The sequence below is a fragment of the Onychostoma macrolepis genome, chromosome 16, assembly GCF_012432095.1.
Source record: "Onychostoma macrolepis isolate SWU-2019 chromosome 16, ASM1243209v1, whole genome shotgun sequence".
In the NCBI taxonomy this organism is placed as follows: Eukaryota; Metazoa; Chordata; class Actinopteri; order Cypriniformes; family Cyprinidae; genus Onychostoma; species Onychostoma macrolepis.
In genome coordinates this window covers 14,916,116-14,931,227 of record NC_081170.1, presented here as the reverse complement: position 1 = coordinate 14,931,227, position 15,112 = coordinate 14,916,116, and the positions used below count along the sequence as shown (strand labels likewise).

The following is a 15,112-nucleotide window of genomic DNA, read 5'->3' as shown; positions in this document are numbered from 1 at the left end:
TGTGTATATATGCACATTTTACATACACAACATACTTGTTCACTGATCATTTTTATTTAAAAAACTGAAATCTATTATGTCTCTGTTTTAATCTATTGAATTTGATTATCTGTATAATTATTTACTATTTTACATGAATATATACGTTAATGTGTGTGTGTTTGAGTGAGAGAGAGAGAAATATGAAAACGCGTTTCGTTAATAAAGATCGCTGTCGCTGACCCTGCTCGCTTTATATAGTTGCGTCTGTTGCCGGTGTCATGTCTGCTCTCTTGCTGAACGCGTGGTAGCGATTGTTGCCCATTTTCTTCTATTTCGGTTAATTATTATTAACGCATTTTTAAAACGGCTATATGAAGTTGCCCGATCCGTGTTTTACTAACTGCTTCACACGTGCAGATTCTGAGAAGTTATTCTGGAAATGGCAGAAATGGTCCAAGAAAAGAGTACAGGACTAAAATTCGCAGAGGAGCAGCTTCTGCGACACGGATGGGAAAAAGGTACAATCAGAACAGATTCTGTATATATCACAAACCCTGTTTATGTTAAACTTTAATATAGATAAATAACTCCCCTGCATAATCGTTGGCATATCCATGTAAACCGACTGCCACATGCCAAGTCTATTTGGTAATGCTAATATTTAGACTGTTGTGTTGTAGGTAAAGGTCTGGGAAGATCAGAGAATGGCATCTCAGAAGCTATTAAAGTCAAAATTAAATGTGGTAAAGGAGGGGTGAGTAGAGAACATCTTTTTGTTTTTAGATAATTGCGTTGAATACAGCATGTGGGCAGTTGACAACATGGACATGAAGTTTGTTTATAAACATGTATTGTTATGTGTAATAGACAGTTATGGTGCTCTAACTGGTTCACCACCCTTACCCATGTCAGTGTCCTAATGCCAGATCATAAAACCAGTATGTATCATAATTATACATGAATTAGAAATGCTGTTGAAAACCGTTTAGGTAAAGTGTAGCATATCTCTCTACAGGTCAATAGTTTGTACACACATCTAGCTTTTGAGATTTTGAGTTACCAGCTGTTGTAGCTTTTATGCACATTATGTTTGTATTTATTATGTACTGTTTGTATCCAGATGGGCCATAAGGAAGGTGAGCAGTTCAGTTTCCACTGGTGGGACCATGTTTTTAACAAGGCCTCGTCAGGTCTGGTTGTGGAATCAGGGCAGGTAAGTAATATGAAGTGGATTTTTTTTTTTTGCAATTAAATCATCTCTTCACTGTAGCTGTTAATTTATTTATTTTTTGTTAAATATTACGAATCACATTTTGCAACTATATTTATCACAATTCAGTTTTGTGTGTAACATTTATTTTATTGACATTTATTAATTTAGCAGAACATAATGCAATTTGTTACAAAGCCAACAATATTCACAAGTGCATTAGAAAGCTAGATTAGTAAATGCAGAAAAGAATACTTTTTTCAAAATTTGACAATTAGGCTCCTTAAGTTATTACAAAAAAAATCATAAGTTGTTGTAAAAAATAAATTCATTAATTAAAGCGAATGATAGCAAACTGGGTTTTGTGTGAATGAGGGCATGCTTGTTTTCTTTCTCTGGCTCATCTGGTGTTGTCATTGTGGTTTAGAACGGTGTGGTGGTGAAGTCAGATGACAGCAATGATGGTTTGATCTCCAACAAGAGGCCACGCAAGGCTCAGCAAGCCAAGTCCATGCTCTATGGGTGCTTTGTCAAGGTACGAATAATAAATGGGGAAAAAATCCGGCAGTGATTTAGTATTCGGATTGTGCAGTTGTTGTCTGTCTTCGTTCTTAGTCAGCTACACTGCTGTCGGGTGAGGAGAAGCCAGAAAAGATCTCTGATTCAGATGACAGCAGCAGCGGTCCTGAAGATGAGGACCAGAAACTGGATCTGTCCTGCACGACCAAGTATGAGCTGCCAATATTACAAAATTCTGACGCATTCCTTTAAAAACCTTATAGTTTTTTATCAAATTTTTATTACATTTTTTGTTATATACTATCATTGTAGAATATTCTGCACTATCAAATGTTCCTTACTGTGGCATGCAGAAGCAATAAAGATTATTTAAAAATGTGTTAGATTTGAAGATCAGTTATGCTTTCAGGCCAGCTCAACTCTGTATTTCTGTCGGTCTCTTTTAAGACTATCAGATGCAGATCTGATGAAAGCTTGCGGAGGACGAACAGCACACAAGTAAGCTCTGATCTCTTCAGGTTTTCACTGTGATGCATCCCGATCTTCTAGCATTTTCCCATTTCCATCCATCACATTTGAGCAGGACATGAATCACAGATAGCGTAACATTATCAAATCAGTGTTATTTTAGTATAAGATGTATTGTAAATAACTTAAATGAGCACTTTTATATTTTATATTTTTATTTTTTATTTATTTTGTAGTTTTAGTATTTCAATTATTACCAAGGCAGCATTTCTAATACATATATATATATATATATATATATATGCCAGTTTTGTTGGTTACTTATACATGTTTGTTTGTGAACAGAGGAGCCAGACATGGACTCACTATGAGCGCCAAACTGGCCCGGCTTGAGCAGCAGGAGCAAGAGTTCATGAACAGGTATGGTAAGAAGAGCCACACTGCTGAAACATCCACAAGCAGCACAGATTGTCTAAATCCTGAGGGACGTCCAGATATGAAAGAGAAAGCAAAACGCAAGAAATCAAAAAGGCAGGAGGAACCATCAGAGAATGACATCCATGAAGATAAGATAACAACACACATCCTTTCAAGTAATGATACTGAGGACTGCAAACCCAAAAAGAGGAAAGACTTTAATGGTGCTTCCGTGAACGACGATATGATCGCAGATACAAAGAAGAAGAAAAAGAGAAATCGCAAAGAAAAAGAAGCACCTGAGGATTGTGTTTATGGAGACTGCAGCGTAGACATGAACGAGGCATTCACACACACATCAGAAGAGCGAGACACACACCTGCCGATGGATGACTGCACACACAAGAAGAAGAAAAAGAAAAAACGGTCCAAGGTGGATGATGAGACGGCCGACATAGATGAGATCAGTGAGGATTCCACGGACACACAGAACAAACAGCCACAGGAGGGCAGTACTGAACATCAACGAGCATCTGACAGTGCCTCCAGAAAGAAAAAGAAGAAAAATAAATCCTCTATGGAGCACTATGAAGATGTGGATAACTCAACTACCATGATGACAGTAACAGAGGACACTAGCAACGAAGGACAGGAGAACGACAGGAAGAAAAACAAAAAAAAGAAACAAAGCAAAAAGGAGGAGCAGGAGGTGGTAGAAAATGTGCAGTTTGAGGAGTCTGTGCCAAAAAAAAAGAGAAAAAAGAGCAAAGAGTGAACTTGCATGCTTCTAAACTCACTACAAACACAAGCTGGTCAGAATCTGGGCTGATGCTGAAATGCTAGGATCAGTTCTCCAGTATCAGACTGAACTGTTCAGATTTGTTATGCAGCACTCGTATTAATTCTTACGAGTCATGGTTGATTTTTGACATGAAATGTTTTTAATAGACTGATTTGTGTAATGCATATTAAATAGCATATCCACAATGACAAAAATGTGATGAAATGTGGACAGCTTGAAGTGATTTGTGTGGAACTTGAAACATTGCTAACAAGTCAGACATCAACTGAATTGGAAAATAAAGTTATTCTTGAGATGGTTGTCTTTTGTTTTGTCTTCTGCTCATGTTGAGGTGTCATTTAGGTTTGGCTGGGCTTGAAGGAAGGTTGGCCATGTTAAAACGTCCATTTCGCAGATCCATCTATTGTACATGTGACATCTTGTTGATATCCAGCTTTTCAGTGGGTTTTTGCTGGTCATTGACAGAACACAGTCCATGTATCCTTCTGAGGGGCCACTGATCCAGAATCTGAAAGGAAAATATGGTAAATTGTAACTGATTCATTATTGTATTTTTTATTGATAGGTTTTTGTTTTCATGGTTTATCAAAAGGAAAATTCTCAATTAAACTGGAAACTAATATTTATACTTTTTTATATGCATTCTGCCTCTTACTACAGTAAAAATATAAAAATTCAATTGATTTTATCAAATAACTCTTCTGTTGCCATATTTTTAGACTTACCCTCCCTCAAGTTTGGCCCTAGTGGTCCAGACCCAAGCTGTTTCTGACTTTTCAGAGAGTCCAATCCAGTAGCCATGATATGCATCATAATATGATGTGGTGTGCTGATTGATGAATTCCTGAATTTGCATAGAATGAGAACAGTGTTAAAATCATGTGGAAAGCACAGTAGATTTACTGTTAGCAATCCTTTGTCATTTTAAACTGGATGTTTGCCATCTGTCGATCAAAATGGTCCCATGTGATGCCAAAACAAGTCACTTGTATAACAACCTTTGCTAAATGCCACAAGTGTTTACAGTCAATACACTTCAGAAAACATCAGTTCTTTGGGCCTAGTGGAAATGGTGTAGAACATTGACAAACTATATTCATTTTGTTCATAGTTTAGAACATTCTTGTATATTTTTATATACTTGTTCCTCCACACTGTCTATTGTGGCCAGCTGAGCTCCATATCCCTTGCAGTATTCTTGACTCATTGTCCATGTTTTCCAGGGCTGGTTTTTATGGAAATAGTAACAGCTGGAACCATTCTGAATCCACTCTTGAGGACAAGGTGTACACTGGACCCCTGTGATGGAGAACAGCTCAGATTAACTGGAGGAAAAACACTTGGAGACTTTACTCCAGATTCAGTAAAAGAGCTTACCATTTCCAGTGGACTGACAGTACTCATCCACTAAAAAGTTGCTTTTTTTGAGTATGAAGTCCAGTGTGGCATTCATCTGTTCACCCTGTGTCGTCAGTTTTGCTCTCTCTTGCTCAAGCACTTCCTTGTCTGCCAGTAATTGCAGATTGGTGGATTTCTCTTTAGAGTGCTGGGCCTGTATACATTTATTTCCTGGTTAAAATGTGATTGAAAGTCATTATTGTTTAGCAGAATTTCTGATATCTTACCCATGAATGAAAACTGTCATTTATTCACCCTCAGGTTGTTCCAAACCTATACAAATTTCTTTTTTTGATATTTTGAATAATGTGAGTAACCAAACAGTATGTGGTCCCTATATACGTCCATAGTATGTATTTAAGTATTCCATACTATTGAAGTCAATGGTTGTATCATGTTTTATGAAATTCATACAGGTTTGGATCAACTTGAGGGTGAACAAATGATGACAGAATTTTCATTTTTTGGGTGAGCTATCCCTTTAAGTGCTAAATGTTGTTTCAGGATTTGGTCTTACCAGAATATTGTTGTATTTAGACATGTGAATGTAGTCTGCAAGGCAGAGAAACAAAACGGGTACATTGTTAGTTAAATCTACTTGTAGACTATTTTCAACTGCAATATAAAAGCTCTGTGATATTTTAGGAGTTTAGGAAATAGGAATAGTACATATTTAGTCATAAATGACACTATTGACCTGTAAACTTGTAGGAAAGTGTGAAATTTTATAACTGACTTGTGACAACAGGACACATGAGAAAGTTTCCTGTGTTGTCACACAGTGTAATTTCACTTTTCTTGTAACACTTCTGTGTTGGTAATTTTTGAGGTTACATCAGGGTTACTCTACCACTTGTTTTTTTTTAGTTCTGATTGAATACACTTAAACCAGTTAATCATGAGTTTTCTTGCACAGGGTTGGAGCACAACTAAATGTGGACATCCAAATGTAGGACTGAATGATATTTTAGTGTTATTTAAATGAATGAGACAGTGCTTATTCTTACTGAAAGTGCTGAAAGTTGTTAACGCAGTGAGCAGGAGGAAGCAGAGCAGCCCCAGAGACACAGTAGCTCGTCTATAAGTTGGAGAGATCTGAATGGAGGTTTCTTTTTCTGAATGAGAATGAGACTAGTTTGAGTCTGACCATATGATACTACATGGTCACATTTGACAAATTAAGACTTTTGTAGAGTTAAAAATGTTCTTTTTTAAAGATTATATGATAGGTATACTCTGTGTACTTTCAGTCAAGAGTATCATGTGCTGGCAAAAAAAAAGATTTTTTTTAATGAACACTGCAGCTGCACAGGAAAGAGAGGAAAAGAAAAAATAGCATGTAACTCTTATTTTGAATTTGAACGAAGTGAAGTGTCAGTCAGATTTGTTAAAAAAAAATCCCCAAATTAAAAAAAAAGTAAAGATTTTTTTTTTGTTTAAAGAAATTAAATAAATATACATAAATATAAAATATTTTACATTAACAATGTTTGTAACAATATCAAATTTTATATAAATTATGCATAGATTATTTTAAATATACATATGTATATTATAGTTTTTTGTGAATGATCTCTTGCCTGTGTTCTCAGGAGGTGTCTGTGAAGTTGATTGTTTTCTTTTCACCTCAGCATACAATACAGACTCCTCTGACTGTGGCACTTTAACAGTAATCAGACATTTATTCATTCATTCATTAAAAACACTTAAAGCATTCCAAGCAAACAGAGCAAATGTTGTGGTAACATAATGGTTAAATCTTGTGTTTCTTTGCCATCACCAAAAAGAAAGAAAGATAGAAAAGAAAAAAACATACCTGTACCTGTAGATTTGTCATTGTCAGATGACTTGAAGGTAACTGTTGAATAGTACACCTCGTTTTCCATACCTGCTCACCTTCACAATCCACAAATGCTGTTAAGACCGAAAACAGCAGTATGATTAAATGCAGTCAGACAGACTGCGCAGAGACATTTGTGCCATTCAGAATTTGGTAATAACAGAATTTGTCCAGGAAGCGAAACATGCTGCCTCATTTACAACACTATTACTTCATCAGATTCATACACAAGGAGGTGTCTAAAGGGTCATGTTCTGTTAATTCCACAGAAAATTTTACATTCTTTACAAGCGTAATAATAATAAATCTAAAATTGTCAGTTATTGAAAGAGGAAGTGATATCTTACAAAACTTCCCTGTCCAATGGCATAAACTCTTATATGTTCTGTGTTTTGAGTTATCAGTTTGAAGTACTTTACTGGGAAGAACGTCTGATCATGTGAATTTTAATGGTATTCAGTTACAATAAAAAGACTGCATTTGGTTTGGCCGTTGTTTCTCTTTATAACTGAATAATTTATAATTTAAAAATGAATTATAAAATGAAGATAACACTATATCATGTAGAGGCTTTGAAAATTAAACTTAAAGGTGTAAGAATGCAGTAAATGCTAAATAATCTTTAGTAACCTTTGTAATTTTTTTTATTTTTTATTTTATTCAGTAGGCTGCCTGTCACTCTGTAGATGAACAAACGTATTTAAGTTGTCAGATGTTAGCTGACTTAAATTAATTGTAGGTTGCCTTATTTTTTTTAAAGTCAACTTTTTTTTTTACAGTGCATTAAACAGAAAATGCAAATGTGTAATAAAGTCATAAATAATGACAGTAGTCCTCTATACAATTATGAGAGTAGTTACCTCCTCACTATAGATAATATTCATCCTGCCATCCATCCTGGTTTTCAGATGACTATTTTGTCTGATGTATTGTCATCATCTTGCCACAAGAGGGGGACAGTAAATTAATGTGACAAAATGTAGTAAACATCAAGAATTACAACGATTGTTCGGCCAAAAATGAAAATTCAGTCATTATTTACCCTCATGTTGTTCCAAACAGACAGTCTCAGTCATCATTCTTTTTTTAATGTATAGAAAAAAAGATGCACTGAAAGTGAATGGTTACTGAGGGTGTCAGTTCCTAACATTTTGCCTAATATCTCCACAGGAGAAAGTATTACAGGTTTGGAAGTAATCCAGCAGTGGTAGAGTTAACTCCCCAAATTACATCACTCTCGCATTCTGTCCATCCACCCCTCCTCCTTAACTCCTTCGCCCTCCCCCTTCTCATTGTCTATGAAAAGGAGGGTCTTTCTCTCCCCTGTCCATTCAGCCGCTGGGCACTGGGACTGTGGTCCAGACCTCACCCTCAACTCTGTCATTATAATCACTTAGCAGCCACAAAGACCTCCAGCCCTTCACAGCCACTGTGCATAGTTCTAGTGAGACTTAACACTTCCCACCACTCTGAGATGGAGCTTCTGGGTGCCCGACTGCCCTTCACCCAGTTTCAGGAGGAAAAGTACCAGATGCTGGAGCTGAACCAGCGTCTCGAATCGTACTTAGGCCGTGTGAAGCTTCTGGAGGAGGAAAACAAGCTACTGCGAGAGGAGGTCCACACTCTCAAGAGCAGCAGGAAACCACCAGGCCAGCGCAAAGCTCAAGAGGAGGCTCTCAGCCAGGCCAGGAGGATGTTGGATGAGGCCTGGAGGAAGAAAGACCATGTGGAACTGGAAGTGGAGAACTTGATGGAGGATATAGAGGTGGTGAGTATTCAAAGACAGAAGGCGAAGAACGCTCAGGCTGAGGCACAGAGAAAACTCATGGAGAGCAGGAAGGAGCTGGAAGAGGAGCGTAGAGCTCAGATTTGGCTTAGGGAGAAGGTTGGCCAACTTGAGAAAGACCTCTTGCTACAGATGCAAGTCCACCAGGAGAACATGGAAACCATGCAGGCCTCTCTGAAACAGACAAAACAAGTCTTGATGGCCCCACAGCCCACTCAAACTGCCACCATCCCAGATCTGGGACAAGAGTACAGCCACAGAGCAACTCAAGCCTGGCAGGAGGCAACCAACAACTATCAGAGACTGGTTGGACGTCTTGAGGAAAATCTGAACCAGGCCAAAGCCAACATGGCAAAGATTCATCAAGAGAAGAGAGAAAACCAGCATCAAGTTCAGCATCTGGCAAAGGAGCTCGAGAGCACGAAGACTAAGAGGCAGATGTTGGAGAAAAATTTAGTGCAGCAGAAAGAAGAGCATAAACAGGAGCTTCAACATTTTCAGGTAAGAATTTAAACTTATGGACTTTGTTGTTCAACCAATTCAGATTCTCTTCATTTACTCCCCCTCATGTTGTTGCAACCTGTAGGATATTTTGAGGAATGTTTCATCTGTTTTTGTCAATGCGATGGAAATCGCTGAGGTCCCAAACAACACTGGACCCTGCTTTCATTTCAGGGACAAAAAGTACTGAGATATTTTTCAAAATATCTACTTTCGTGTTCCACTGAAGACAGAGGGTCATACAGGTTTGGAACAGGACACATTTATTTATCTGGGTTCTTTTAATTTTGTCAAATGTTTTATTGCGATTTCCTCACTTTAATATATGTTTTTGAAGAAAACGTATCTCATATCTTTGCACAGGACCAAGTAGATGCTCTGGAGTTGGAGAAAGACAGCCTGGGGCAGCAGATAGATAGCTTGATGGTGGACAGACAAAACTTGCTGCAGGTCAAGATGTCTCTTGGACTGGAGGTGGCCACATACAGGTACCTGTCTTCAATCATCATAAACACCAGCAAAGTACAACCTTTCTTTATTATAATCTTCAGGACCATCTTTACATGAAGTAAAACATGCATGTAGCTCTCTCCATTTCCTCCTATGGGATTCCCCTGCGCTATGGGATTTGTAGTTTATGGAGGCCCAACTAATATGATCATGCATCAGTGGCTCTAAAAAGCATCTCAGGCACCCAGAGAGGGGTAACTTTAGATCAGTCAATCAGAATGGACCCTCTCCATTTCCCACCCGGCACTGACCCTGATCCATCTGCTTGGAGGAGGGGCAGTGAAACAGGGGGTGGGCAATTCATTCAATAACATCCTTCAGATCTGACCGATTTATGTCTGTTGAGGGCAGACCGAAATAAATTTTGACCAAGCATTTTAGCTGTTGCTCTTTTCATGGTCCTCCATATCATGAAGTTGCATTGCATTAGATGCACAGGTACTTAGGAAGGATAGGGATGGGGGTTTTAAAATGTGAAGTTATTAGAAATGTGTACATCATTTTTATTGCATATTGTTACAATATGATGTGCATGTCTCTTTCAAGTCGTTTTGAGTTTTTTAATACATTTGTATGTAATAAAAAAAAAGAAAGATCCACATTTGTTTTAAAAAAAAATTGATTGTGTGATGTTTTTTGTAAATACATGCATTTGGCAGGATACCTGGTACATTAAGTGTGTGTGTACGTTTGTAAATTCCAATCCTTGCAATTGTTCAATACTGCATGCAGGAGGTAAATTAATTGATGCCAAATCCTGCAGATGGGCTGACAATGACAAATCTGACATGCTATTTGCATAACAACAGAACTAAGCACAAGACTGCAGCTCAAGAACCTGACTCCATCTCATTTAACCCACCCCTCACATTAAAGAAATTGCTGTGATGCTGACAGATGTTCTGTTGCTTCTTTCCAGAGCTTTGCTGGACAGCGAGGGCCTGAGAATTGACAGACCAACAACAAAAAAGACCAGCTCTGCTTTCTTTTTAGGTAACATTCTTTTTAAAAAATAAATAAAACATTTTTTTCAATTTTTTTTAAAAATTGTTATTATTGTTTTTACTAAATAGTGATGGCTATTTAGGCAATAGGAAAGTGGATAATAATATTTTATTATTAATAAATCTAAAAACTAATAATGGATCTATAGAATAAGTGAACAAAATTCAGCCTATATAGATTTTTCATCTGAACACAGATCTCCTTTCTCTAAATACTGCTGTGCTCTGTGCTGGTTAAATGATTAGCACTTTGTGACATTGTGTGCTTATTGCATGGTGAGGTATCTGTCTAAGCCTGTAAAACTAGCTTCCTGTGCTAGTCCCATAGGTCACTGTAGCAGATGGCTCCACTTTCCAGTAATGCAGTCCTGGAAAAGCATAATGAAGATCAATACATCTCCATTACGGCTCACTCACAGTTCACGACTAATGTGTATTCTGATAACTCCCCTGGGAGGCAGATCGGTGGTCTATGTCTGTCTGTTTCATACTATCTCCACTATCTCTTTAGCCTGGGGCTTTATCCATCTACCACATTTTTTCCAATAGCATCATAGTTATCAGGGCATGATATTTTGATATTTTGATGCATTACGAGCTGTTTTTTTTTTAAGTGTATCAAAAGCTTACAGCGCAACCAGTGTAGTCAGAAATCCTGAAACGATGACTTTAAAGAGTCGGTTCTTTTTAGTAAATCAAACACATATGTCATACAACATACTATGGAGACAAATCGGTGTAGCTACTTTTGAGGAACTGACTTTGTTACTTTTTTATGATCCTATCTCTACATATTATCACCCTCTCTTTTAGATACTCATAAAAATGAAGATGCAATAGAATTATTTAACACACTAAGAGTATGTGGGATTCAGAAAATAGATCTGATGATCTGCCAAAGGTAGATTTGATCAAATAGGTCCCTGTCTGTGTGACAAAGCCTGCCTCACCATCTTCTTGTTTCTTGTTACAGATGTGCTCTCAAAGCCCACTGGGACCCACCCAGCCTCACAGACCACTGCTGCTTCCTGCCATGTCAGCAATACTGTGTCTACAAGTCACAGATCAATCACCTCCTCTCATACTCTGCTGACCAGTGCGACTCCATCATGGACTCATTCACCAGGGACTCCACAAAGAACACCAACCAGAGCCTCAGTGACAGAAAAGACAGAGGTTCATATCTCAGAGGAGACTGAGAAAGCTGCTGAGGAGTCTGTGGATCATTTTCAGCAAGAGAATGTCCATGAAGACCTGGCCCTCACAACAGCTCTCCCCAAAACAGCTGCAGAACCAGAACCACAGCTCAAACCAGAAGATATTGAGATTCAAGAGGAGGACGAATCAAAACAGTCCCAGAAAGATCAGATGGTTGAATCTGAAACTGATGCATCGGCATTGATAAGTGTGTCAGCTGACCAACCAAGTAACTTGTCCCAAACTCCGGAGACAGAAAGCTGGGCTGGTCCATTCACAGATCCTGCAGGGCTTTCAGAAGAAGGGAAGGACGAGGACACTGAAGTGTCTGTTGAAATGGCTAGGATCTCACACGCACCTAAGGTTGTTTGGGAAGACAATAAAACCATAGCAGAGGACGAAAAAGATGACACCTCTGAGATGGATGTAAGATCAGAGAACATCAGTGAAAGACACACAGATGCATATGAAGATGCGGAGAATGATAATGATACGTTAAAATCTAGCCATATCAGTGTAAACACCAATTTACTGGGTTCATCGTTCCTCGAGCAAGGAACTTTAGATTTGGTGGGTGATTTTGGCTATCATGATGATTTAATGCAGGTAGATGAACAGGACAATGTGAGCAATATTAGTGAGGATGTAACAGAGCAAATGGACAGTGAAACTGAGGCAGTGATTGATTCAATCAATGAGTGGGACAGACAGGAAGAAATTGAACCAGAGAATGAGACAAAAGTGATGAGCCCTGACTCTGCCGTGGAAGAAGAGGATGAAATGAACATTGATGCTAACACAAAGGATAAAACAGAAGATGAAAATGTGACTGAAAGAGAAGAAGAAGAGATAGAAGTGATTAAGAGTGATATTTCTGTGCAGGACGAAGGTGTAGATCATCAGGAGAGTTTAGAGAATACCGTACCGCCAACTGAAGCCCATTCAGATCAGATAGTAAATGAAGAAGAACCTTTTCCTGAGGAATCTGAGGGACAAGAAGAGAACCAAGGTGAAGATGATGATTCCCCAAACATATCAGCCTCGTGGAGAACCGATCCTGGTGAGTGTGACAGCTACAGTCAGGAGAACACACTAGCAGACACTCGGCCCTTGATTCGTTATAAGAGTGATGAGGAAACAGACGGGAACGGGCAAGCCTTGCACCTCATTGGCGAGACCAGTGATAGTGAGGATGAGAAAGAAAGAATGGAAGGAGGCCACTGGAATGAGAGTGCCTCCAAACGCTTCAACACGATGGAGGATCTCACAGAAGAACCAGACATTGCGGTCACTGGAGAAATGATGACAGAAGATGTTGTTTCTAAAGAAGAAGCACTAGATGGTGATAAGGCATGCTTGATGCTTCAAAGTGACTCTGAAGTCCATGAAAGTTTGGACATGGTGGAGAAAGAAAGTTCAAGAATTGAGCTCAAGGGAGACCTGGAAGACGATAGTGATGTTATGACAGAGATGAGGAAAGATGAAGAACATGATGTCAAGGTTTATGAGCAAAACGAGCAACCACAACTGACTGAAAACCAGCATATACACACCGAACAACCTGAGGATGAAACAGTCCATTCATATGAAAGTCAAGAACAAGTTGATACGGACCTTCCAATCTCATTCCCTGAAACATCCCAGCAGCTTAAAAGCTCCTTTGAAACTCAGTCAACTCTGACCATGTTCCAAGATACAGCTGCAACCAAAGAACCAGAAGATCTTCTGGAAGCTTCCATGCACACCAACATGGATCTCACAGACAGTCGCTCTTTGGAGAGTGAAATAAACAGCCAGCCAGACAATGTGACATCAGACATTCCCAACTCAGACCAGGAAGAAGGCAATAGCTCAGAAGACGAATCTCCAAATGCCAGCCAGTGCTTTCAGAACACAAGCCTTTTAGCAGCGGCCACTATTAATGAGCAGCCATTAACCTTTACTAATGGAGTCTCCAAAGCTGATTCTGTGTCTGACGTCATCAATTTTCCTGAAGAAGTGCTCAGTAAGGAGAAGAACACCGAAGAACCTAAAGCCCCTCAGATTGATGACTGGGAGAATTCTAACATCTGGAGCAAAAGCACAAATGCGCCAGATGCTGCTGAGATCACACATGCATCGAGTATGGATGAAAACACATGCGTTTTCCCAGTAAACGAGACTGAGAATTTAGAAATTCCAAATAAAATGCCAATTTTAGCGGAAAACAGCTTTGGAAATTTTGAAGAACATCTCGAACGGACAGTGGAGAGCTTTTCAGAAAAAGTGCTAACGGTGAAGGATTTCGAGAGCTACAATTCAGGAGAGGAGGAGGAATTTCAGTCGAAGGAAAAGAAAAGTGAGATTCATAGCTTTTTCAGCACTAGCATGAAGGAAGATTTCTGGAGTGAGGGAAAAACGGAGATGGCAGCTACTTATGACCCTGCCAAGACTGAAGACTTAAACCAGGCTATGGTCTTTGGAGAGGAGTGGAGAGATATGGAGGGAATGCCAACAGCAATTGGAAGTCCTAAAGAAAAGAGGGACATCCTCAAAGGCCAGGATGAGAGGCATAAAGATGAACAGCTGACGCAAGGCAAGATGGTCCTGTCTGATGACTCTGTTGAGGAGGGGGATTCCTGGTCCTCTGGTGATGAGTAACAGCTTTGTCCGATGACGTTTTAGACCATTTAAGACTAAACCAAAAACATAAAAACGTAGGGATGTCATTTAGACATATAGATGGACAGATGTATTACAGAGCCAAAATGAAAATTCATGGTGGAAGACAGCAACAAGAACACCTTCATAGATTCACAGAAATGGAACTAGACAAGATTGCTCAGCGCAGTGTGTGTAATTGTACAATGTGATCTCTGTAATGTGAGTTAACAGCCTGGCATAATGTGCCAGCTGTCGTCTCGGGATAAGAAAGCGTTGTACTCCATGACAGCCACAGGCAGAAAGGATTCTCAAAGATTTACTATGAAGCTTTACTTCATACTTGTTGTTTCTGTACTAATTAGACCAGCTTTTCAATGACCTTCATCTGTCAGTGTTAAAAATAAAATGCTTTTGTGTATTTTCACTGATGTACGTTACAATGGAAAAACAATGTGGATTTAAAATTTCAAATTCTGAAAAAAAGAAAAGATGAATAAAGAGTAAAATAGCAAATAATTTGAGTTGGTGTTTTCTTTCACTATTATTTTTAAATGTGCAATTTTGATCAATAATTGCACAACCACACGACATTTAACACCTTTTCTGTGTTGTAAACATTAATTTAAAGATAGATTTAAAGTTCTCATTTTTATTCATCCAGCCATTTCAGTTTCAGTCAATCAGAAGTCCAGTTGAACAGGCGAACCACACTGGGATCTGGAGCCGAGTGCTGGTAACCACACAATACTGGTCTGAGAGAAAGAGGCCACACTAGAAGAACAATGAATAATAGATGACATCAGCTCCTCATTTCCCTCTGTATGCACACTGGCTC

At 38.8% G+C, this 15,112-nt stretch overlaps 3 protein-coding genes across 4 annotated transcripts; 2 read left to right on the top strand and 1 right to left on the bottom strand.

The window, feature by feature from the left end:
- Window positions 1-220: 220 nt before the first annotated feature.
- gpatch4 (G patch domain containing 4) lies at window positions 221-3,668 on the top strand. Its single transcript, XM_058746331.1, has 8 exons — window positions 221-318; window positions 400-500; window positions 663-736; window positions 1,103-1,195; window positions 1,620-1,727; window positions 1,808-1,920; window positions 2,159-2,209; window positions 2,525-3,668. The coding sequence occupies exons 2-8, from the start codon at window positions 422-424 to the stop codon at window positions 3,369-3,371; spliced, it is 1,365 nt and encodes a 454-aa protein (XP_058602314.1). The 5' UTR covers window positions 221-318; window positions 400-421; the 3' UTR covers window positions 3,372-3,668.
- Window positions 3,515-7,062, bottom strand: LOC131521529 (C-type lectin domain family 9 member A). Of its 2 annotated transcripts, none has more exons than XM_058746332.1 (8): window positions 6,613-7,062; window positions 6,377-6,457; window positions 5,804-5,911; window positions 5,314-5,348; window positions 4,776-4,950; window positions 4,540-4,697; window positions 4,124-4,242; window positions 3,515-3,906 (listed from the first exon to the last, which is right to left on the bottom strand). In XM_058746332.1, exons 1-8 carry the CDS (start codon window positions 6,680-6,682, stop codon window positions 3,720-3,722), a joined length of 933 nt encoding a protein of 310 aa, XP_058602315.1. In that variant the 5' UTR covers window positions 6,683-7,062; the 3' UTR covers window positions 3,515-3,719. The 2 variants fall into 2 exon arrangements, with proteins under 2 accessions (XP_058602315.1, XP_058602318.1); XM_058746335.1 differs by having other exon boundaries at window positions 6,619-7,062.
- A 927-nt stretch (window positions 7,063-7,989) lies between these two features.
- On the top strand, window positions 7,990-14,780 carry nes (nestin). The gene is made up of 4 exons (XM_058747036.1): window positions 7,990-8,923; window positions 9,287-9,411; window positions 10,353-10,426; window positions 11,411-14,780. Exons 1-4 carry the CDS (start codon window positions 8,111-8,113, stop codon window positions 14,272-14,274), a joined length of 3,876 nt encoding a protein of 1,291 aa, XP_058603019.1. The 5' UTR covers window positions 7,990-8,110; the 3' UTR covers window positions 14,275-14,780.
- The last annotated feature ends 332 nt before the right edge of the window (window positions 14,781-15,112 follow it).